Source organism: Schistocerca americana, chromosome X (genome assembly GCF_021461395.2).
Source record: "Schistocerca americana isolate TAMUIC-IGC-003095 chromosome X, iqSchAmer2.1, whole genome shotgun sequence".
In the NCBI taxonomy this organism is placed as follows: domain Eukaryota; kingdom Metazoa; phylum Arthropoda; class Insecta; order Orthoptera; family Acrididae; genus Schistocerca; species Schistocerca americana.
The window spans coordinates 992,999,307-993,026,204 of NC_060130.1; the positions used below are offsets into that span (position 1 = coordinate 992,999,307).

Genomic DNA, 26,898 nt, shown 5'->3' on the forward strand with positions numbered 1-26,898 from the left:
TGTCCAATGAACACTTGTTTATCATCTGCATTTCTTCTTGGTGTAGCAGTTTTGATGGCCAATAGTGTAGTTTGACAGTGGGCAGATGTGATGGCCTGGAGGCTCAGCATGAGCACTTTAGAAACGGCATGACTTGTCAGGTGTTCAAGAAATGCTGTGGTGAACATCTTCAACACATGGTGAAATCAAGGTGAAACCACGTCCAGACGTCGTGGGGTTGGACAGCCACCCCTCATTACAGATGTCGGACGTCATAGGCTGGGCAGACTGGCAAAACAGGACAGGTGGTGAACTGTGGCGGAACTAATGTCAGACTGTTGGACAGAGAACAAGTGTGTCTGAACACACAGTGCACTGAACACTCCTAATGATGGGCCTCGGCAGGTGACGACCCATGTGTGTGCCAGCGTTAACACCACAATGTCAGTGGCAGTTATGGTTGAAATGGGCATGTGATCATTGGCACTGGACAGTGATGCAGTGCCAGAGTGTTGCATGTTCTGATGAATCCCGATGCCTTCTTCAGCATGCCAATGGGAGCGCACGAATCCGTCTTCCAAGGGAGCAGCTCCTTGACACCTGTACTGTGGGACGGAGACAAACTGGCAGCAGCTCCGTTGTGATCTGGGGAACATTCACATGGACATCCATGGTTCCAATGGAGCAGGTGCAAGGCACCATGATAGCCAAGGAATGTTGTACACTGGTTGCAGACCACATACACCCTTTCAAGATGATCATGTTGACCTATGGCAGTGGCATTTCACATTAAGATAATGCACCATGTTACAATGCCAGGAGCGTGATGAAGTTGTTCAGGGGAGCACAGTAGTGAATTCCAGTTGACCTGTTGGCCCTCTAACTCGCCAGATGTGAATACGATCAAACACATCTGGGATGTGATTGAACATGGCATCAGAGCTCATTGTGCCCTCCCCAGAATTTAGGGGAATTAGGTGATTTGCATGTGCAGATATGGTGCCAACTCGATCCAGCGACCTACTGAGGCCTCACTGCTTCCGTGCCACAACTTGTCATTGTTGTTATTGTGTCAAAGGTCGTCATACTGGCTATTAGGTAGGTGATCATAATGTTCTGCTGATCAGTGTATGTAAGCTACTAAACAGCATTTCCATTTTCCACTTTGGCTATTAGTGTAATATTTATTTCAGTGGAGACTGGAAAAAGATGTGATGCATATTGATGAAGAAAAGTATGTGAAATATGAGAGAGATTGATTTGTAAGATGTTTACTTGTATAGATTTTAGAAAGTAACTGAAGTACTGTGCATTGCAAGCAATTTTCTTTCTCACAGTTTTCTAAAATGCACATGAACCTCTGATGTTATCAATTTTTCACTGTGCTTTATGTGTAGCTAAATAGTGTTACCAAAATTAGACAGTAATATCCTTATATTTTGTGTACATCTCAGGGCCAATGGACAACACCGTATGCGATTTTTGGCGGATGATATGGGAACAACATTTAGAACTGATTTTGATGCTTACAAATTTGGAAGAGTATAGTAAAACAAAGTGTGCAAAATATTGGCCTGATTCAATGGATGGAGAGAAGATCTTTGGTGACATCAGTGTAGCACATGTTCATGAGAAGAGATACTCTGGTAAGTTTAAACTCTTACTTAGCATTGGTATTTTGAGTATATCAGATTTGTTTTACTGTCTCCATATGCAGTTGCAGTGTGTTGTCCACTTCTTGGATTTGACAGTGCAGTAGTTACTTTTTTTCCAATATTTCCAAGGGAATCCCCGTTACCAAAGGAGTGTCATTAATGTAAAAATAATTTCATGTTATTTCATGGTGAATGTAGTGTGTTTTATTTTGTAAATAAATCTTATCATTGTTTTATCATGCATTGCTTCAATTTCATTATTCCTCCATAGATAATATTTTTTCAGAAGTGTGAGTTGTCAGTACAAAAATAACTGAAACATAGCCTGAAAGTTAAACAAAGAAAAATTTCAGCTCAAGTTCATTACATTCTCTCAAAACGGATTTAGTCAACTTCAATCAAATGTTATCAGGGTTGCCATAAGTTCTGGAAATCAGGGAAATATCAGGGAATTTCAAACGCCTCAGGGGAATTTGAAAAAAAAATTGGGAAAAATCTCATTTTTGTCTCAGTAGATAAAATTGTTTGTTTACTGAGATGTCATGCTTCATCACTGGCTGGGTGCAGCGGAGTATGTGCGGTGCTTCCCTGCTCTCTGATTCTTACTGCTTTTCCCCTTTCCACCCATCCCCTCAGCTTGCAGTTAGTGTTGCCACTACTTGCTTCTAGCCTAGCAGCTGCGGATGAGAGGCAGGGAGGCATGAGGAGTGGTTTGTTTGGATCTGATTCTCAGAGATTGTTGATGCAGCTGCCGGAGACAATGGTCATGTGTGCACGAGTTGAGTTTGAGTGATTGTGTGAATGTGTGTGCACTCTCGTTTTCTGACAAAGGCTATGGCCAAAAATTTAGTTATGAGAGTGTGATTGTCTTTTCTACGTGCCTGTCTCGGCTCAGTGATCATCTTTATGGTGAGTTGCTACCTATCCTCATCAGTATTGATTCTCAGAGTATTTGTGCAAGTTATCTGTTGTGTGGATGATCACTCCGGTCTGATTTCATCAACATGATGTCTGTGACATGTGAATAGCTGGCCACATGAGTGGACTTCCATGGCGGGCCAAAAGCACAGGCCATTTCTGTGGGTATCTCTAATGGGTTGGGCCTGCCGATCTGAAGTCCATAGTTTCCCAATAATGTGCGGCTGCTGCCAGTCAGATCTAGTCTCACCAATCTACCCACAGGCTGGGTCTGTCTGTGTGTGTGGCGTAATGCAGTAGATTTTCACGATTTATCCATGGACCCAGGACTGTAGTGCTCCTTGGCAGACCAGAGGCCACAGGCAATGGATTTCAGGAATTGCGACTGTCTAGCAGGAAGTACATTGTACAGTGTGGCGTTTTATAGACATTTTATTTATTCTAGTACATCTTGGCACTTCAAAAGTGGTTTTAGAAAGTACAGATGATAAGAAGAAGAATATTGTGGCAGTTACTGGCAGTTTATATGCTCTGTACTCATGTATTTCTTAAAAGAAAAATCACACGACACCTGTAGAATAATAGACATAACACAGTTAATAATAACTGACAATAACAAACATAGTAGAACCAACATTTTGTTGGTGGTCACCTATACTGTTGGTTTACACAATTGTTCCTCATCATATACATTTCTTTCAAGAGGCCTACTTTTTTCTGAGGTTATTTCTGAAAGCAGTGAAGGTATTTTAAATGTCTTGCGACTCCAGTGAAATGTGTATTTTTGTCACCAAATGTGTTTCACTTTATTGAAATAAAATAACATCAGTGGTCTTAATGAAACATATTTACCATTTGGCTTGCTTTCTCCATCGAAAAACAGCTTATTACACAAGATGTTGATGTTAGTACTTAAGATGTTTAGTCACACATTTAGAAATACAGAAGTCCTTACATTTTTTTGTCAGCTTGAGATCTCAAAATTTGTCAGGGAAAAATGCTAAAACTTGTCTGGAAATCAGGGAAATATCAGGGAATTTCATTTGGGGAAACTTGTGGGAACCCTGGTTATATTAGTGTAATAGATATCCATGATACAAAAGACAATCAGAAAAAACATCAATTTACCTACAGATGAATTTGTGTTACATACACACACCTAACAAATCAGAAAATATTGTGTGCGGAGGAGGGGGGGGGGGGGGGGGTTCAGGGCAATCTGGGGTCAGGGCATGTAGAACTGTTGAGAAATAAGAGAAATATCTCTCAATCATATTGGCAAAATATGAGTTCAGGTCAATTCTGATAAGTCACCTAACAGAGTAGAGAGATACAAGAGAAAGAGATGAGAGGAGGGAGAGAAGTGCAGTGTCTGAACAAGAGAGTAGTGGGGATGCAGAAATGGAGGATAGTGCTACAGGGATCATTCCTACCTACTCAGTTCAAATGGGGTGATGGGGGTGTTGGTGTTGGAGGTATCCAGATGGCATGGGTTTTGATGCAGCTTTTGAAGTAATTGGTGATACAGTGTGTAGCCTGTGCAGCGGTCAAGTAATTAATGTTTTGGTTAGCCACTGTTTAGTGGTAGCCATTAACATGTCTAGAGTGCCGATTAGTTGTTGAACGTAAAAAGAAACCTCCACAATTATTGCAGTATGGGTAGTATATCAGGGTGTATACGACCCGGGACAACTGGGAGAAACCCAGGAATTTTTTTCGTCCGGGAGAAAACCGGGAAAAGCACAGGAATTTTTTAGAATTCTGGGAATTTTTCAGTGTTTCATTTTTCAGTTAAATTTTTGTAATTTTGACTGCTAAGAACTGATGTCTAACAAAGAATATTACTGTATCCCGCTGTTGCAGAATTTGACTGCAGCAGTAGAACATAAGCAAGAGAAAAAAATATAGTAAAACTTAAGTTGCAAAGGAAATGCTCCATTTACAACAAAACACACTGCACACGCAAGCGTCTCCCAACAGCAAAATGCGTTGAAGGCATTAGGACGAAAGACTATGCAGTACTTCATAGCAACAAACTGCTTGGATGAGTATGACGTCACAACTGTTTACATTAGCTTCGTTAGAACAGTTGTCAGTGGGCTCTTGCGCCTGCGCAGTTGAGTCGTGTATGAACAGTACATTCTCCTGCTTCTGGCTACTTGAAGTGTGTCTGTTGGCTGTAGCAATAAGCCAGATGGTACCCATAAAACTTTTCTGGCATGTGTTGTTTACATTTAGTGATTTTGCTGTTTCCTCTTTGTTTACAGCTCTCACGTCAAATGAAAACAAAATGGATTTATGTGGCCGGGAGCCATCAATTGTATTAAAATATATTCGCATAATTATGGAAGGCTAGAATGCGTTATTAGTTTCAGTATTTTTATTTTATTTTATTTTATTTCTAGGTTTTTGACAGTCAAACATTAATCGCTTTGCAGAACAATGAAGTTATTTTCGTCTGTTTGCTAAAGAAATTTAGCTGTTATTAATCTTTTCTGCTGAGGCAGTCAATTTATTTGAAACAAATTGTTTCATTCTACACTATTGGTTAGTTTCAACTGTTTCCTAGATTTCAAGCACACATTTTCATCGTCTTGAATGTATGGCATTATGCTGCAATAAAGAACCAAACACGAGATAATGCAATACTGGTACTCCAAGAAAAATTATATCCCGAAAACCACACTGAAACTCTTAATAGGTTGGGGCCTACTTCATTGTGAATCTTGACATACAAATGTGCACTTTAAGCCAAATTATATATTTTAAGATGGTTTACAAAATTCTGATGTTCTTGGAGTATCATCTGATGTTCTGTTTCTTTTATGACGTAATGTTAGATCTCTTAATGCTTTAAACGTACAAACATATAGGCTTCCTACGTCGTCATAGCTGCGCACATGCAGTAACAACTGTTGTTTGGTGGTCAATGGCAACTGCTGAAATGAACCTGTTTCTAATAGCTTGAGGGGAAAATATTGTGAATGGTGGTTTGAAAAGCGTCACTTTCAATATAAATTTCCTTTTACGCAAGATTAATTATGTTGTGTATGAGGATGTGCGATGAATTTCTTAAATCAGAGTGTCTGACTTTCATTTAAAACTTAACACTTTGAGGATCAGCCACTTAGAAGAATTTTGAGCCCAGAAGACCAGACATTTATTTCATTATTAAAAATTTTACTTGCCTATTTGTGTGATGTATCGTAAAGTGTAACACACATAAGAGAAGACCAATTTATAAGTGAACACTTAGCTTTTCTGGTGACTTATTGATCTTTGAGACCAGTATTATACATGAAAGTGTAGCTTTTTTTGTAGCCACACTTGCATATTAATTTATACCATTAACTTTTCCTACTTGTGTGTTCGTACTACTTAACAGCGATGCTGTTGACTGACCACATCATGTGTTTTATGTTCTGAGTATCTGCTTTCACTAGCTGGCAGGATCACGTGATATGAGCTATGATTGGCTTACAAAAACACATCACAATCTCAATTTCAAAGTTTTGGAAACTTAACGTACTGTATTTGGTGGAATTCGAATGTATACTTTTGTAATATGAAAATATGCAGCATACTTGTTGCTGCACATGAAATATCCTTTCTTTTTTTCTGCTCGCAGTCGTTAACTAATGTGCCGAGAGGTTCAAGCCAGTGCATAAAACCTTAACCCTGTAAAGGATTGATAAGTTTTACAGTTCTGAGGGAAAGTATACTGTCGCTTAACAGGGATTGGATTGGATTGGATTGTTTGGAGAGGAGACCAGACAGCGAGGTCATTGGTCCATCAGATTAGGTAAGGACGGAGAAGGAAGTCGGCCATGCCCTTTCAAAGGAATCATCCTGGCATTTGCCTGGAACGATTTAGAGAAATCACAGAAAACCTAAATCAGGATGGCCGGATGCGGGATTGAACCGTCGTCCTCCAGAATGTGAGTCCAGTGTGCTAGCTACTGTGCCACCTCACTTGGTACTTAAGAGGGAAAAGGGGATTTTCATCTGGAAGAAAGTGTATTTTATCTGTGAAATCTGGGAAAAATCCAGGAATTTATTTTTTCCTTGTCCACTATACACCCTGTGCATTATATAGCTGTTTCATATGCAAGTCTATCTTTGATGGGATAGGAAATTCCTGTAACTTGAGTGAGGAGGGGGCAGTGCATGGACATAAACACTATCTGATCAAAAGTATCCGGTCACCCAGTTAAGAACATTTTTCCACATGAGCGACTTTTCATTTGGCACCCTCCTCTACCTCCACTCCCTCTTTTCTCCCTCGTACACTTACGCCCGTTTCAGTTTTCACTGTTAATACTGATATGTACTGTACGCAAATTTCGGAGTTGGGTGCCCCTGGCATCCCTCTCATCTTGTCACCCCAAGTGGTTGTTACTAATTGTAACATATCCTGTACAGAAATCTCACAGTTGTGGCACATTTGGTGCAGGTCTCAGGTTTTCGCCGCAGGCAACTTGTCCTTAAACCCGCACTGTGGGCACTCCAATGTAATGTGGAATTGACCACTGTATGTCATGAGTGGCAGACCCACCAGTGTAAAAGTAAAAACTTTTCTAAAGCTGCCCAAGTCGACAACAGGTGATGTGATGGTGAAGTGATATGTGAAGGAACAGGCCCAGCTAAGCCAGGTCCAGGTAGACCTCATGTAGTGGCAGACAAGGACCATCTACTATTGCAATGTGTAGTTGTAAAAAATCACATGAAATCAGCAGGAGAAATCAGTCAAGAGTTCCAAAGTGCTACCGGCAGCCCAGATACCACCATGATTGTGCATAGGGAGTTAAGAAGAGTGAAGAACAATCACCAGGCAGCTCCTCATAAGCTACACATTTCTGTAGTTAATGCTGAGACTTGTGGTGGTATGAAGAGTGACTTCACTGGACAGTGGATGACTGGAAATGAGTTAGTTGGAGTGATGACTCATGCTATATACTGTAGCAATCCAATGGAAGGGTTTGGGTTTGGCAAATACCTGGAGAAAGTTACCTGCTGTCATCCATAGCACCAACAGTGAAGTACAGAGCAGGTGGTGTTATATGTGGAAGTGTTTCTTGTGGTGTTATTGCATTTGAGAAAACACTAAATGCAGAAGGTTAAAAACACATTCTACAGCTTTGCATACTGTGTACATTAGAGGTACAGTTCAGAGGTGATGGTTGATTATCTCAAACAATGGAAAATCCAGGATCGAATAACAATAATGTAATGAAAAGGTTGGCGGTTACTCACCATGTAGAGGAGACTTTTTTGGCCAAAAGACCTACTTTGAAAAATAGATAAAACACACACACACACACACACACACACACACACTCCCTTACCTGTCTCCTACATTGTTCAGTCAACTGCCAGCACTTTACTGGCCCATGGCCAGTGTACTGGGTTGAGGTGGGGGTGTGGGGTGGAAGGGGATGAGGGGATGGAGAGAGGCGGGAGGCAGGGAGGGCATTGGTGGGAAGCATCTAGTGGCGGGACCTATCTGTGTGCTAGCTGGGTGCAGGTAGAAGGGGCAGGTGGCAGATGACTGGGCACGTGATTAGTTAGAATAGCAACTTCACTCTGGATTCCAATCTCAAACAACACTACCCTCGCTGATTTCAGTTCTTGAGGAATATTGGGCTGCCATTCCTTGCAGACATTCAGATACCTCATTGAAAGCATCTGCAGCAGAGTTCAAGCCATCATAAAGGCAAAAGTTTGATACACCCCATGGTAATGTCCACTAATAGGTATCTGAATGCTATTGATCAATAAAATAGCACCCACATGTGTGTGTGTGTGTGTGTGTGTGTGTGTGTGTGTGTGTGTAAAAAGTCATCTACACTCCTGGAAATGGAAAAAAGAACACATTGACACCGGTGTGTCAGACCCACCATACTTGCTCCGGACACTGCGAGAGGGCTGTACAAGCAATGATCTCACGCACGGCACAGCGGACACACCAGGAACCGCGGTGTTGGCCGTCGAATGGCGCTAGCTGCGCAGCATTTGTGCACCGCCGCCGTCAGTGTCAGCCAGTTTGCCGTGGCATATGGAGCTCCATCGCAGTCTTTAACACTGGTAGCATGCGGCGACAGCGTGGACGTGAACCGTATGTGCAGTTGACGGACTTTGAGCGAGGGCGTATAGTGGGCATGCGGGAGGCCGGGTGGACGTACCGCTGAATTGCTCAACACGTGGGGCGTGAGGTCTCCACAGTACATCGATGTTGTCGCCAGTGGTCGGCGGAAGGTGCACGTGCCCGTCGACCTGGGACCGGACCGCAGCGACGCACGGATGCACGCCAAGACCGTAGGATCCTACGCAGTGCCGTAGGGGACCGCACCGCCACTTCCCAACAAATTAGGGACACTGTTGCTCCTGGGGTATCGGCGAGGACCATTCGCAACCGTCTCCATGAAGCTGGGCTACGGTCCCGCACACCGTTAGGCCGTCTTCCGCTCACGCCCCAACATCGTGCAGCCCGCCTCCAGTGGTGTCGCGACAGGCATGAATGGAGGGACGAATGGAGACGTGTCGTCTTCAGCGATGACAGTCGATTCTGCCTTGGTGCCAATGATGGTCGTATGCGTGTTTGGCGCCGTGCAGGTGAGTGCCACAATCAGGACTGCATACGACCGAGGCACACAGGGCCAACACCCGGCATCATGGTGTGGGGAGCGATCTCCTACACTGGCCGTACACCACTGGTGATCGTCGAGGGGACACTGAATAGTGCACGGTACATCCAAACCGTCATCGAACCCATCGTTCTACCATTCCTAGACCGGCAAGGGAACTTGCTGTTCCAACAGGACAATGCACGTCCGCATGTATCCCGTGCCACCCAACGTGCTCTAGAAGGTGTAAGTCAACTACCCTGGCCAGCAAGATCTCCGGATCTGTCCCCCATTGAGGATGTTTGGGACTGGATGAAGCGTCGTCTCACGCGGTCTGCACGTCCAGCACGAACGCTGGTCCAACTGAGGCGCCAGGTGGAAATTGCATGGCAAGCCGTTCCACAGGACTACAGCCAGCATCTCTACGATCGTCTCCATGGGAGAATAGCACCCTACATTGCTGCGAAAGGTGGATATACACTGTACTAGTGCCGACATTGTGGAAGCTCTGTTGCCTGTGTCTATGTGCCTGTGGTTCTGTCAGTGTGATCATATGATGTATCTGACCCCAGGAATGTGTCAATAAAGTTTCCCCTTCCTGGGACAATGAATTCACGGTGTTCTTATTTCAATTTCCAGGAGTGTATATTACTAAACAATTATCTCAGGGCACGAGACCTGACCCTTTAAAAATCTAAACTGTCATCATAATCTACTCATTAAGATGTACAATCTGTTATGTAAGAGCGTGGTGGACATTACAAACAGATGGTAAAAGATACTGCCTTAGTTCTTTCGCAAGCCAACAGAGGGAACTTTTGTCCTTTATGCACTGTCGATAAAAATGAGCTTGCTTGGATTTCTTGACTGAGATTCACAAGAAGAGACAGAAACATTACATTTATCAAAAATATTTGGTGCTTAATTGACAGAAATGAAGACTGTATACTGTAGGAGGAGAATGATCCGAAGCACCGCAACAGGCTTTGCAGTGATTGGAAAAAGGGGAAAGGTGTGCAGGTACCGGATTGGGCCTTGCAGTCACCTGACACTAATCCTACTGAAAATGTATGGCCTTACATAAAAAAGAAGTTGTAAGGAAAAAAGATCTTCTCTTTGAAACAGCTGTCAACAAAAATTCAATGAACTTCCATGTGTCTTCCATGTGAATATGCAGAAAACCAGGTTTCAAGCTTGCCTCGGAGCTGCCAAGCAATTAATGATGCTGCGTGTGAGTGGATGTATTACCAACCGTAATTGCATTTTTCTTTTGTTTATATATGATGTATGCATATATTTTAATTTGTTATCAAATACATTTTTCCACTAATAAATTGTACTACAGTCTTGTTTAATAGACTGTACAATGTGATGAGAGGTTCAACACGAGAAAAGTATTACGTACATAATCTGTGTGTGTGTGTGTGTGTGTGTGTGTGTGTGTGTGTGTGTGTGTGTGTGAGATTTCAGGCAGCGTAACTCACCATACACAAATACCCAGATTATATTCATTCAGTATTTGAGACTCGGAGCACTTAGCAACTTCCAGCAAGCTTTAAGAATAATTACGAATCTTCTCAAAACTTTTTCTCACTTACATACTTAATGCTATATGTTTAACACATTAACTCATTTGTTAATTAATCAGAGGTTTGAAACTGTTTTATTCATGGGGATTCAATTCTATCAAGGCTGTTTTTTACTACTTATACCTCGGTCATCCACAAGGAAATATCCTTGTGGGTGCAGGTTGTAAACAGAAGTGACATGAGTAGCAAAATATTACTTTCGGGGATGAGGGTAGGTTTTTGGGTGGCATGTCCTTCATGTCAGTTGCATGATGAGAGGTGATCAAAACTTTGATTGGGACTGTGATTGAATTTCTCAAGGCCTCCACCGTAAGGAGAGCACGGTTGCTGTATCCTGTGGTCATCCAATAAGTTGTCAGCTGTCAGAGGAGCTAGGAGTGCCGAGGGGAAAGTGTGCTGACATGCCTGCAAGCTGCTGCAACTTTTCTTGGTGCAAGAACAGTACTTCACAGTACTGATTGCTTTTTTGGTTTTGTGAGAAGAAAAGGTTCAGGAAACTTTTTCCTGGACTAGCTGGACATACTGTACTGTATCTTTCATGATGAGAATTGTAGTAAGAGAAATGAAAATATTGGAAATCTTATTTAATCCCCTGCAGGCAATGAAAAACAATGAAAAGTGAATAAACACTTCTTCTTAAAATTGGAATAGGAGGAACTAGTACTAAAAAAGTAGAGTTAACACAGCTGATTTTGTGTTAAATATTAACGTGTTACTGAATTTCTAACTAATTTGTAAAGTTCTCGTACTAATATTGCCTTTGACAATAGGTGATAAGTCAGTAGGAAAATAACAGATTTTGATCATTTGAAAGAAAAAAAACAAATGAGTACAATGAAAAGAATAAGTGTTCTTAGCATTGTGCCTGTCTCCAACTCTAATGCTTACTCTGTGTTGCGAGTTGCAATCTATCCTTTCCGTATTGTTGTTGTTCTAACCTGGTCTTTCCATTGTTTTAGTTTAAACAAAACACTTTGATGCAGTCTATAGCAGAAGAAAATTAGTTTTTTTTCCTCTGATTATGAAATATGCTTCATGGAATAAGATATTAAAAATTAAGATGTTTACACGAGACATATTTAAATTGTCTCATTCCTAAAGGGCCCTGCATGTACCATGATTGGCAACAAACGAGTTCTGCAAAACAAAAATTTATTGATAGAGATTTATTTCACTGCTTCTCTGTGGCAAAATGAGCACCATACATAGTGACTGGCAAAGGTCATGTTGTGAATGTGTGATGTAAGAAATATGTTAAAATGTATTGGTCTTCAAATAATATCCATAATCCACAGTCGGTGAAGGTGACATTTGATTCTGTAATTTTGTTTTGCTGTTCTTTTCCATCTTTTATTTTCTCTCTGTAATGAATATGATTTGCAGGAACAGACATTGGGTAATTTTCGTAGCTGACATAGATAGAGGTATCAGTTAAAGTAAGCAAGTTTTTGGTATTATCTTTAGTGCAGCACCACTAGCCTGAGAAGTATATTGAAATTCTGAAAAGTCTTTCATAATGACATTGTTGTATAAAACATTCTTGGACTTCTTTCCATGTCAATTCAGTGTTAAATATTGAGCTTTCTATCGACTGCAGTTGCTCCTTACTAAGGCGACGGTGGAAATCGTCGAAACCTCAAGGTTTTACCCTGAATTGACATGGCAAGAAGTCTGAGAATGTTTTATACACTCCTGGAAATGGAAAAAAGAACACATTGACACCGGTGTGTCAGACCCACCATACTTGCTCCGGACACTGCGAGAGGGCTGTACAAGCAATGATCACACGCACGGCACAGCGGACACACCAGGAACCGCGGTGTTGGCCGTCGAATGGCGCTAGCTGCGCAGCATTTGTGCACCGCCGCCATCAGTGTCAGCCAGTTTGCCGTGGCATACGGAGCTCCATCGCAGTCTTTAACACTGGTAGCATGCGGCGACAGCGTGGACGTGAACCGTATGTGCAGTTGACGGACTTTGAGCGAGGGCGTATAGTGGGCATGCGGGAGGCCGGGTGGACGTACCGCTGAATTGCTCAACACGTGGGGCGTGAGGTCTCCACAGTACATCGATGTTGTCGCCAGTGGTCGGCGGAAGGTGCACGTGCCCGTCGACCTGGGACCGGACCGCAGCGACGCACGGATGCACGCCAAGACCGTAGGATCCTACGCAGTGCCGTAGGGGACCGCACCGCCACTTCCCAGCAAATTAGGGACACTGTTGCTCCTGGGGTATCGGCGAGGACCATTCGCAACCGTCTCCATGAAGCTGGGCTACGGTCCCGCACACCGTTAGGCCGTCTTCCGCTCACGCCCCAACATCGTGCAGCCCGCCTCCAGTGGTGCCGCGACAGGCGTGAATGGAGGGACGAATGGAGACGTGTCGTCTTCAGCGATGAGAGTCGCTTCTGCCTTGGTGCCAATGATGGTCGTATGCGTGTTTGGCGCCGTGCAGGTGAGCGCCACAATCAGGACTGCATACGACCGAGGCACACAGGGCCAACACCCGGCATCATGGTGTGGGGAGCGATCTCCTACACTGGCCGTACACCACTGGTGATCGTCGAGGGGACACTGAATAGTGCACGGTACATCCAAACCATCATCGAACCCATCGTTCTACCATTCCTAGACCGGCAAGGGAACTTGCTGTTCCAACAGGACAATCCACGTCCGCATGTATCCCGTGCCACCCAACGTGCTCTAGAAGGTGTAAGTCAACTACCCTGGCCAGCAAGATCTCCGGATCTGTCCCCCATTGAGGATGTTTGGGACTGGATGAAGCGTCGTCTCACGCGGTCTGCACGTCCAGCACGAACGCTGGCCCAACTGAGGCGCCAGGTGGAAATGGCATGGTAAGCCGTTCCACAGGACTACATCCAGCATCTCTACGATCGTCTCCTTGGGAGAATAGCAGCCTGCATTGCTGCGAAAGGTGGATATACACTGTACTAGTGCCGACATTGTGCATGCTCTGTTGCCTGTGTCTATGTGCCTGTGGTTCTGTCAGTGTGATCATGTGATGTATCTGACCCCAGGAATGTGTCAATAAAGTTTCCCCTTCCTGGGACAATGAATTCACAGTGTTCTTATTTCAATTTCCAGGAGTGTATGTATTGGAAAATATAAATGCTACATTTAATCTGATAGTACTGGAGGATTTCCAGCTGCTCAAGCTGTAGCAACACTTTGGAACTGACTGTTTCAATTTTCGGTTTGAGTAAACTTCTATGCAATGAAAGCCATGACTCAGTGATTTGATGAAACTGAGCTGTACAGTATTATTTGAGAACCAGACTAGACCTCCCAAAATTTGTCATGAACTGTTCCCCATGTTGCAGGAGGAATGGAATGGAATGTTTGCTGATATCTTTTAGAACTTCGGAAAATCTCTTCAGTAGAGAGTAGTGTCTCTAATAATGGTAAAGAATTGACTGGTGTCATCCTGACAGTGTAACAACTTTAGAATAAATTATTTTGTAAGTGTGTCTTGTGTGGCATTAGTGATAGCATAATGTATATAACTTGTATATCATTATGGTGAATGCTCCATAATGTTTCATATCCAATTAAGAGTAAAAAAGTTAACCGTGAAAAATTGCAGTGAGATTGAAGAACCCTACACAACACTGATGCAAATGAAATGCAACATGGCAGTTTTTTATGTTTACACTAGATGTATCTTGCACAGGTACTGTTATTCAAATATACAAAAAGGATTGCGTCAACATTCTACGCCTGCCACAAGAAGACACAAAAGCATTTTCTGCAAATGGCATAATTATCCATTATCTGTAGATGCACCACATAGTAATTAAACAGGTAAAAGAGAGGAGTGACTTTCCCTTTGGTGGTTATAACCAAATACTCAACATCCAGAGATGCACAGTGTCTCTCATGTTTGACTCCAGGTTAAGTTGCTGTACTCCCCCTCCGCCCCCCTCCCCTCACCCCCACACAATAAATGTATGTTGTGTTGACAGCAAATACTCTGTGAATTAACATCACCCCAACTAATTACCATTTGCATGGAATGATGTCAATCATAACTGGTAAAATAGTGTTTTCCAACGAATCAGTGTTGTCTTTGGCAAATAATTGTCCATATCAGATGTCCATTTCAACCCCAAATATATCTGTGCGTCTTATACTGGATGTTCAAAAAGTCTCTCCGCAGTGCCGTATGATTGTTCGCCTGCCTGGGTTACTTCCCTTCAAGTGGACTCTCCCAACATTTCATTATGTGAAAATTTATAAGTAAAAATGAATATTCAATCGATTAATAACTTATATTTCACTGAGTTACATTTTGGTATCTTCACTGCGGCATACAGCACACGTGGCTAACAATCGTACAGCACTGCAGAGAGACTTTTTGAACACTCCATATGTTGTGCAAGTAATGAAATGATCACACTAGTCAGCTGCCATATCTTGAAGATATTATCTATGTCAACAGCAGGATAATGATTCCTCTCTTCTCTGCAAGCCTCATTCTGCCACAGTGGCCTGCCTACATAATTTAGATTTAATTCTAGCTTAGGTACTTTCAAAAAATAACTCTGTCAGAATTGTTTCCCAAGCTTTCCAATCCATGCCCATGCTATATCCCGAGAATTTCATCATTAATGGGATGTTAAATCGTAATCTCCTGTCTTTCTATTCTGCATACATCAACCACATTCACAAAAGAGGTGATATGGGAAAACTAGCCTCACCCCCCACCAAGAACTGAAGATGTGTTGTCGAAAAGGAAGTGGCATGAATTGCCTGAATTATTGCCCACCTCATAGATACCCTTCCACACTCAATTGGTGCTGGAATTTCAAGACCCTTGGATAATACATTTAGTGGCATACTGTTTGAAGGTCCAGAATTTCTGAATAACTATTGTGATCTTTTGAATTTGTTAGTTTTGTATTTCTTGCACCAAAGAACATAACACAGTAACACAAAAACTGCAAAAAGTACAATTCAGAATGAAACACTCCAATCATGCTACTGAATTATAGTGTGTTGACAGACTGACTGAAGTGCCAAGCCAGTATGCTGTTTGCTCCAACAATCAATTGACTGTACCTCACCATAGACAACATTTTTCCCACCTTTATAATCATAGAAACCAGCTAGCTCTGGTTTTCTTGGGTATTTTTAACCAATGTGTCCTTCACATTGATACTCAAGAAGGTGTGTAATTCCTCCAATAGCACACAGAATTAAAAGTGCTCTTTACCAGTATGAGCAATAGTGTACTTTGTATAATGTGATTAGCTCTTGCATAATAAGGCGAGTAGCTCAAATTTCAGCTCCAAAACACTTTTTATGCTGTCAATGAGGCATTGTCTGCTTGTGTGTACTGCAGGTGTGCTCACTGGTTACCCAGTATCTTGTGTTTTTGCATAGGTAGAATTGTTTAGTTAGTGCAATTCATGATCCAAAAGATGCCAGGGCTTTTTCTTCTCTTGTTTCCAATCATCTTAAGCAAAAGTTTTAAAACCGTAGTTTTGCACCATTCGCAGAACTAGCTGTGTATTTTGATCTGATGGTATACCTGCCTCAATGTAGTTTTTACGTCATCTTCAATCATATGGGTTAATAGTACTTTAAAGTTACTGGCAGAATAAAACTGTGTGATGGACTTAGACTTGAAGCTGGAACCTGCCTTTCACAGGCAATGCTTCTTACTGATTGAGTTATGTATGAGTCACAAGCTACCCTCACATGTTAACTTTCACTGGTACCTCCCTCATAGTTTCATATTTCACGCAAGTTCTCCTGCATACCTTGAGGAATTAGCAGTCCCAGAAGGAAAGTCATTGGGGAAATTGGCTTTGTAGCAGAGTGAAAAATTCATTCTTTAAATGAGCCTCTAGGTTGTGGCAGAGTGAAAGATTCATTCTGATAGTATTGCTTTCTTTTGTGTTATTATTTGTTTCTAAATAGTAAAAGTCGGACAAGATCAGTATTTGTTGCACGCAGTGGCTGGGGAGAAACAGATATCTGCTTAGTCGCATTTGATAGGCTACAGGCTGCTCCGCTTGGTTGTGGCGGTGTAGCAGCTGCTGCAATGACTGTTGCATGATGGTGGCCTCAGCTGTTACCTAGAATCCTTAATTTCAAAACACCTCCCAGTGTGTCTGACCTGGCTGGCTCATCCTCACTCAATAGTGGATGTGCATAGTGGCATGATTGTGTTTCTCTGACTAGAAGCCTTATGTGGGCACAGATCATATGACAATCTCCTCACACCTTAGGGGATAGATACAAGGTAGTGTTCATGCTGAGAGTACATCAGAACCAGCATGAGACACTTCATTTGTTGGGGCCGAAGACGATCTTTAGATATCTTGGCAGGACATAGACATGCAGGCTATTGGGAACTTCAATATTAGTCAGGTAACATACTCCCTCTGGGAAATAGCTAGGTCAGAAAGGAGGGCCGTTGTACTCTCAGGAAGTTTACCGGTGGTCTTCACTGGGATATAGAAGGAGACTATATCGATAGCTGTTGAGTGCACTGGGTGTACCTAGATGCAAATAAAGATATGCCTGCTTCTGTAGTTTAAAGACCATACTTCATTCCTTTGGATGGCGCAGTACAGTGCTAAGGTCCATAATTAGTCTTAATTGATAATTAGTCCAGACAACAAAGGAAAATTAGAGGGGGAAATCATGTAGGGGCAAATTTTTGCACAGTGCCTGGAGGGAGTGTGATGAATAACATGCTACAAATCCTAACCAATGGGATGTGAGTGTGGGGGTGGATTTAAAGGTTACTTTTGTATGCTTTTCTCGAATAACTCAAAAACTGTGGCTTCTACTGAAAATGTGTCCCAGTACAAAATTGAACTACATTAAGTTTCCTTAAAAAAAGGGTCCTATTCATTTTCTTCTGTAGGACAAAGTTTTCGCATTCAGGGGATGGAAAAATTGCAGATTTTTAAAAATATTGTACAGTTTTAAACATGGCTGTTTCTCAGCAACCATTTATAATTTTCAAGCATAGGAACTATATAGCCAACTGGTTGCAAATAACTGTTAGGTGCATTGACCTAGGTTTTTGACACCTACCAAGGGTGTCTTCATTGGAATGAAATTTTGAAAAATCCTATAAAATAATACATAGAAATTAAGTATGACAAAAAAACACATTAAACAAGATGTCAATTGTTGTGACGTACAAAGGCTACTTACGTAAAATTACGTTGTGAGAAAGCAATGGTCAGAATTTAGAGCAGCTGTGTTAAAGTCAAAAATAAAAATAAAACACTTTCCAGCCTTGTCATGTATGCCCAGCTAGGAACACCGTTAGACTGATTGGCCCAGTGGCTTACATTGTTGCCACGAAAACTATACAAGTTACATCATTTATTGGGTGCGGACAGTGACGTGCCCATTTGAAACATTATAACAGAAATAATTAAAAAACCGACAGTTAATTAGGACCTATTTCCTATAAAATTCATCATCTTCTCATTAAAAAATATGAATGCAAAGTTACTTTTTTCACTAACGATAATATGCAAAAAAAAGCTTATTCACAATCTCAAGTCCACAGTTGCTCCTGTACACAATTCAGGAGTGTATAAAATAACTGTCCCTGTTGTTATATAGGACAAACTGGAAGATCTTTTAGTGTCAGGTATAAAGAACATTTATTGGAAAAAAGAGGCACTAATGTACATAATTCCACTTTTGCTGATCATCTCTTAATTTCTGGTCACAAACCAAAAAGCATTAAAGAAATTTCCATTTTACATAGAAAAAAGAATGGTCATAGACTCGACATACTCTAGAGCTGGAGTTTTTCAAACATATTCCTAAGAATGATGGCCTCGCCCTCAATGAACAGTTATAATTCGTAACAACAATTTTTTCAATGGTTTTAATACACTACTCGTGGAAGTTTGATTCCTCTATTTTTTACTCTATTTTTCTGCCTCTAGTTCTGAAACATAATTTCTTCGAATCTCGTAGATGTGTACTACTATCGTTACCTTCATGTTGATATTTTTTTGATTGTACAGCTGTTTGTATAAATTTTGTGTGTTATTCTGCCCATTACGTAATAGTAATTTCTGTAAAGTGAAATAGATGGATCTTATATTTCATCTACTTGACTACTGTGTATTTTCAAAAATACATTAAGTTCTCCTTGTAATTTGTTTTTATAGTTAACTGTTGTTTTTTTAATTATTTCTGTTACAATGTTTAAACATGGTGTATGCACCCGAGGACAACCGGGAAAAGCCTAGAAATGTTTTTCATCTGGGGGAAAAAACCATGAAAAACCCGGGAATTTTTCGGAATTCCGGGAATTTTTTATTGTTTTAGTTTTCAGTTAATTTTTTGTATTTTTCAGTGGTAAGAACTGATACTCTAATAAAGAATATCACTGTATCCAACTGCTGCAGAATAAACTGCAGCATTAAACCATAAACAAGAGAAAAAATGAAAATAAAACTTGAGTTGCAAAGAAAATGGGCAATTTACAACAACAAAACAACATGCACACACAAGCGTCTGCCAACAGCAAAATGTGTCAAAGGCCTTAGGACGAAGACTGTGAAATACTTCGTAACAATAAACTGCTTTCTGTTAGTATGACATCAGAACTGTTTACATTCAGTTCGTTCGAACAGACGCCATCGGGCTCATGTGTATGCGCAGTTCAGTTGCATGTGAGCATTTCGTTCTCCTGCTTCTGGCTAAGCCAGATGCTAACAGGAAAAATTTTTCTGGTGCGCCTGAGCTGCCAGATTCACGCATGTGCCGAGCAGTCTGAGTTGTAGTGGCGAGGGGACTAGTCTCCACATGATCTGTCTTTAGGTTTGATTTTGCTGTTTCCTCTTTGCTTACATCTCCTATGTCAAATGAAAACAAAACAGATTTCTGTGGCCAGGCGCTATCAAGCGAATTAAAATACATTCACATAATTATGGAAGGCAAAACTATATTACTAGTTTCAGTTTTCTGATTTTATTTTATTTGCACGGTTTTGGCAGTCAAGCATTAATCGCCTTGCAGAACAGTGAAGTTATTTTTGTCGGTTTGCTAGAGAAATTTGGCTTTTATTAATCATTTCCGCTGAGGCAGTCAATTTATTTGAAATGAAGTCTTTGATTTCACAGTATTGGCTAGTTCCAGTTCTTCACTTACTTTCAAGTGCACATTTTCATCTTCTGGCATGTATGGCATTATGCCATAATAAACAACCATACATGATATAATACAGTACTGGTAATTCAAGAAAATTTACATCCTGAAAACCACATAAAAAAAACTTGATATCAGGTGGGGATTACTTCATTGTGAACCTGGACGAGCCAATGTGCACTTTAAGCCCAATTATGCATTTTAGTATGGTTTACGAAATTCCAATGCTCTTGGAGTACCCTCGGATCTCCTGTTTCTTTTATGACATAATGTAAGATCTCTTAATCTTTATACATACAAACATACGGGCTTCCTACATCATTGTAGTAGCGCACGCGCAATAATGCCTGTTTTCTGGCGTTCTCTGGCAACTGCTAAAACGAACCTATTTCTGACAGGTCTTGGGAAAATATTGTGAATGGCACTTTGAAAAGCATGATTTTCAAAGTAAATTTCCTTTTATGCAAGATGAATTATGCTGTGTGTGAAAATGTGGGATGAGTTTATTATTAAATCACAGAGCGTGTGACTCTTGTTCAAAACTTAACACTTTGAGGACCAGTTACTTAGAAGAATGTCAAGCCCAGAAGACCATAAATTTGTCATTACTTTAAAGTTTACTAGCACACTTGTGTGATGTGTCTTAAAGTGTAACACACGCAAAAAAATACCAATATTACATATGAAAGCTTAACTTCTCTTGTAGCTTAGTAATCTTACAGTCCAACACTATATGTGAAAGCTTCTCTTGTAGCTACACTATGTATATTAATATAAACCATTAACGTTTCCTCTTTGTGTGTTCGCACTACTTAACAGTGATCCTGCTATTGGCTGACTACATCATGTGTAGTATGCTGTGAATTATCTGCTGTCATCAGCTGGCGAGATTACGTAACATGGGCTATGATTGTCACTTAACATGGAAAAATTGTATTTTCACCAGTAAAAAGAGTATTTTTTTAAAACTGGGATATCTGGGGAAAACCCGTGAAATCCCCCTATCCCCGTCCCCCGTGTCCTGTTCAAATGGGCACATGTTACTGTCTGCGCCCAATAGGCGACGCTGCTTGGGTTGTTTTCGTGGCAGCAATGTAAGCCACTGGACGGATCAGTCTGATGTTTCTAGCTAGGCATACTTAACAAGGCTGGAAAGTGTTTTATTTTTATTTTTGACTTGAGCGTAGTTGCTCTAAATTCTGACCATTGCTTTCTTGCAATGTAAGTAACCCTTGTACGTCACAACAATTATCGTATTGGTTAATGTGTTTTTTTTTTCATACTTAATTTCTGTGTTTTATTTTATAGGGTTTCTCAAAATTTCATTCTGATGAAAATATTCATAGTAGGCATCGAAACCTAGGTCAATGTACCTAACAGTTATTTGCAACTCGTTGGCTAATGATTATCTTTAAGTGAAGTGGGTTAAAAACAAATGTTTAATGTTTGTTTGTTTGCAACATGTCCCATGGACAACTTTTTTTGTAATACTGTGTGTGTGTGTGTGTGTAGTTTAATGTTTATGTTGTATGATGGTGATAATGAGAGAAGGAAGAGGGTGAAACCTGGTACCAGCACATAGCCTACTCCTCAGGAAAAGCACCAAGGGGGCCACCAAGCTTAACACCCCATCTAACAGACGGATCACCATCGACAGTCACAAGCTCTCACTTCATGAGACACAGCGGAGAGGTTTATTATTGAAAGCAGGATATTAAAGCGAAGTCTGGTGATCAGGAACTCTCTACCAACATGTCTCCTCCCTTTGCTGGCCAAGTACTGGTGATGAAAATGTTAGAGCCCCATGGGATAAATTGTGTTACAGGTTGTAGGTCTACAAAGTGAAAAATGAGCAGGTGATTCCTCACATTGTCTACCCCACTACATCACAGGAAGCAGCTACAGGATGTTTCATGAAGTTCTATGAGCCTTCTACAGTGTGCCTTATGAATGACAGGGGATTCAGTGAGCAGTCATACCCGTGGAGGGTGCATTTTGCACAGATACATTAATGCAGGTAATGCATATGGCCAGAATCTACATAATAAATCTGTGCACACTGTTCTTCACTGATAGAGAAGAAATTGATTCATAGTCACCCTGTATGGCAGCTGTTGTGTTGTTCTGGGAAATGCAGTTTCCCCACCATGAGCACTGCTCAATTTTTAGTTTACAGACTGTACTTTCCTGGAAGAAAACTACAGCTGCCTCTCAGGATTATAGGAATCAATTTCTCCTTTAGCAGTGTAGAAAGTGTGTAGAGATTTACGTAGATCCTGCCCGTATGCATTACCTGCTTTAGTGTTATGGTAACTAATATTTGCATTCCATGTAGTTTTAACACACTTTGTGCAAAATACACACTCCTTGGGCATATCTGCACATTGTGTGTGATGTAGTGGGATAGATAGAATGGGGAATGAACTGCTCCCTCTAAAGTTTGCAGACTTATGAAGAAGGGAAGTGCATGATCACACTCCAGCAACCTACCTTTTCCCACACTTCTACCCCACAGATCTCCCCAATCCACTCTATTACATCCCAGAACGCAATTTATCCATTAATATGCCTCTACAGCACTTAGATGTGGTACACACATTTAATATTTGTTTTTAACACACTTCATTCAGAGATAAACATTAATTTTATGTTGTTAGCACAATATTTTTTACTAATCTAAGATTTTTCCATCCCCTGAACATGAAAACTATTAGTCCTAGAAAAAAATGAATAAAACCTTTTTTGTAGAAAATTCAATATGGTTTTTTTGGTAGATGCCACAGTTTTTGAGTTATTTGAGAAAAAAATTAAAAAGTAATCTTTAAATCCACCCTCACCTCAATGCTCACACACAGCCAATCAGGGTTTTTAGTATGTTGTTCATGACACTCCACACTGTGCAAAAATTTGTGATGAAACATATCTTTTGCCATAATCGACCTGTTTTGGTCTTCATTGACTGGGATAAATGGTAGCAATGGCCAGATGGTAATTCTGATAACTAAAATTCTATAATAAATAAAATGTTATAGAACATTTATTTACACCATCACCATTGCTGCTGCCATCTAGCAGGCATAGTGTCTGAAGACCAAATGCTGCAGTAAAGTGTTTTATCACAAAGATCGCCTGGATCACAATGTAAATTGCATATTTATTGTCCTAAAGCACACACATCTATTGGGGTTAGTGCAGATTTTGAATGTGAAATGATTTGGGTGGAGGTAAGTGTCAAAGGTAGTCAAACATGGTAACTGGATAAATATAGCAAGAGAAGTTACGACACAATGTAAATAATTTAGGAGTAAAGGAAGTCACTCACCAGATACGGTAGTAGAAACATTCAGTTGTCAACAGGCACACAAAAAGGAAAGGAAACAATGGTGGCTTTAAAGGATTTGTTCAAAAACTAGCAAAATTTGCATTCCTTTTTATGTACCTTTTGATGTCTTAGTGCTAACGGGAGGGGTTTATAGGCAACTTGCCTCAGGATCTGTAGGGGAAGAAAGCTTAAGAAAAAACCTGTGCTGAAATTCCTGAAAAATGCTGTGGTATGTGTGATTTAAATTTATGAGCTGTAGACTGAGACACTCATGTGATTAGAATTGATGTTGGGAACTGGGATTCGTGTGATACTGTCATATATAAAGGATCAGTGGAAGAAAGTGCTAATCCAAAAGAGCATTGTTTTGAGTTACTAAATGTTACATGTTTGATTACATTCAAAAACAAAAACATAAATGCAATAAGACGAAGCAATTTTTGTAGTAGGCAACACTTTTTAGTAGTACACCAGGAACAGCTTGTTACCAGTATTTGACGTGTTCAGAAAAACATCAGATAACATGATCAGACAACTTTGTCTTTTCCTTCTGAGTTTGCTCTTCATCCACACAGGGTCGGCTTGGTTATTTGTGGATTTGGCATGGTTAGCTTACAGTGAGGCTGGATACTCCTCATGTTGCCACCACATTACTACCAAGACGTAATGTGTGTACCCCACCTATTTGCATGTAGTGTTATTAATGTGGTAGTGTGCCAAAGTTTTTCTAAATGTTTGTGATTCATGTAACTGAGACAGGACTTGGGTACCAACCCAATATACATCTAACGGGTTGTGGGGGAACCACAACCACCTAAAACCCACATCCAGGCTGGCTTGCGTACCGACCCATGTCATTATATTTGCTTCTTTAATGCTGGTCTTATTTTGTCAGTGAGTATGTGTCAAGTATGTATGTGTTATTTTATTTGAGAACACTGCAAGAATATTTTCATTTTAAATTTTGAGTATGTTTCATCCTACATGCTTGTGATAAACATTTAATTATTTATCACATACATTTAATCCAGTGATCCCAGCAATACAGTCAGATAACATTGATCATGGGAAACTGTGTGCCCCCACACCCTCTTCCTGGCTTCGAGGAAGGTAAGTAACAGATAAGTTGTTTCTAGATGTACTGCCCCATATACTAAACAGTGGTTTGTGGGATCATCTACTCATCTACAAATTTGTACTGTAAGACCAATTTGCATCTCTTACAAGGGGAAGGCCTCAGACACGGCCAACCGATTCGGCTCAGATTTGGCAGGTCGCTTGTGTACAATCTAAAACACAGGAATCTAAGATATTTTGGGTCAACACCCCTGCATTTTTGAGAAAATCACCCCTAAAGGTTATGACGAGCAATCAGCTCAAAATTGGCGGGATTGATAGATAATTGTAAATAGAGCATTTTTCATCATCAGGTATTGGGTCTGAAAACGCATACTTATCCAGAAATTGAGGTAAGAAACGTTTACAACTGCCGCTTCTGTACCCACATGGTAAACACTTTTCACCGACAGCACCGGTAGTGCAACGGCCAAGGTAACTGGCTGGGAATCGGAGAACCCGGGCTCGAATCTCGAAGAAACCTGTCGGATGTTATTCTTTTCATTTGTATTTTTCCGTATGTCAATTCGTAGGGTTAGGAGGGTTAATAAGGTAAGTAAATCAATATGGAATGATGATAATAAGGTAGGCAAATAAATTTCTTAAACCTCTTGGGATAGTAAACAACTAAAATGTTACTCCAGGACACTTTACAATGGCTCTTCCAGTCACTGTTACGTGTCCTCACTTTTCTTCGAACAACTAGATGGATGGTACTTGTCATATAAACATTCGAAACAGATATACTCACGGCACCAAGAACATCTAATGAATGCAATCTTTCGACAGCTACACTGTTCCTTCCAAAGAGTCGGCGGAAAACAAACTTGGTTTACATTTTAAAATGTCTTTTTCGGGAATTAATTTTGATGCTTACCACGCATATGATATCATTGCCTGAAAAATCGGTGCTGAAAGTTGGTTATGAATTATGCTGTGAATAGTTATTGCATCCATGCGGTTGTGCAATTCCCGCTGGATTTCCAGAAGCACACTGCAATTCTGAAGCCTGGAAATAGTTTATAACCTGGCGATAGAAATAAATATCACACGACTGGCACACGAATGTGCAGTTTGGCGGTATTACTTTTACTGTGTACGTTGGCTGATCCTCGCCATCTATAAACATTGTGTGATATATTGTTGTATTAATTTTTCCACTCCAGGAATCCAATATTAGACAAAACTTGTTATCAGAAACGTATGGTTTTAAAACATTCTCAAGAAATGTTCTGTAAATCGCATTTGTCAGTTCCCTGGATTTGGAGCAGGTAATGTAAACATTTTTCAATGAGTCGGTTAAACGATTGACCTCTATTTTAACCCGAGGACCAAATGTAACATTCGTTTCTTGTAAACACAGGAAAACCTTAGGCACAGTTTTCCAGAGGCTGTGTTGGCATATTGCACCGTGTACAAATGTGTTAGTTTGTTTTTACTACCAACTGCGACAAGGGTTCATTTTTCTTCCTTATGCGATAACGTGCGTTGAATGTTCACCTGATACTCGCATCCTGTTTGATCGGTGTTGATCACGTAATCATGATTAAAACCGGTCATAAGTGACGCCATTTACATGCTGAAAAGAGCCGCCACTTTCTGTATATCTTCTATATTTTGTACCTCCTTATGAGAGACATGTTTAGTGACGTGTCGTTGATGAATTTTATACTCCGATATGAAATTTCTTGCCCAAGATAATGATGCAGCAAACGTAAAATCCTTGTTGGCTGTATATTGAAGCGCTGCACCTGCAGTCCATTCCTGAAGTATTCTCATTGTTACATTCTCGTTATGACAACGAGATTCGACAAATCGGTCGTATGTCCACTTATTTATCGTCTGGTATTTGTTGTATCTTGTCCCACCATTAACGATATCAGCTTCACACAATTTCAAGTCCTCCTTCCTTTTCAGGGCTGTTGCTGCTCCATTCTTTTGCAGTGTTTGTAAGTTCCAATTTGGATGATTCCTGGCTAGCGCTACCATCTTTACTTTTGCTTCAAGGGGTATAGCGCCATAGTTCAATCGTTTAGTAACCTGTTCGTAATACTCATTGGGAACAGATGAAGCACATATTCCCAGTGACGTGTAGAGTTCCAAAGTGTTATGACCATTTTGTGATTCATTAGTCGGGATACCTTCCACTGAATCATCTTCTGCTTTGTCTTCATGGTAAAGTATTTCAGTATCAACAAAAGTCATTATGTTTGTCAGCTCCAAAAATCGCTCGATGATAACCGCTCCTATCAATCTGGAATGCCAGGAAACAGAACTGCCTGCTTCCGGTAGTGCTTTGATAATGCATCTGTCTTGCAAAACTTTTACAAACCAAAACACAGCATCAGTAACTTCCCGCTTGCCATCGTCTGTGACAGGCTCCTAACTATATATTACAGTGCTAGTCGAAGGGTGTACATCCTCCATTATTCAGATTATGCACCCAAAACAATAACTAGTTACTACAGCATAAACAGACGAGCTAATTACTACAAACTACATAAAGTACTCGTGGTATGTTACTTACAGAAGAACACTGTA

The 26,898-nt window shown here is 40.8% G+C and overlaps 1 protein-coding gene across 1 annotated transcript in view; it reads left to right on the forward strand.

Annotated features, from left to right (window-relative positions):
- The window catches only part of LOC124554920 (tyrosine-protein phosphatase 69D), a 407,323-nt gene that overhangs the window by 290,064 nt on the left and 90,361 nt on the right, over positions 1–26,898 (forward strand). The window contains exon 17 of the mRNA XM_047128610.1: positions 1,434–1,625. Coding sequence (XP_046984566.1) covers positions 1,434–1,625 — 192 coding nt within the window. The remainder of the gene's footprint in view (positions 1–1,433; positions 1,626–26,898) is intronic.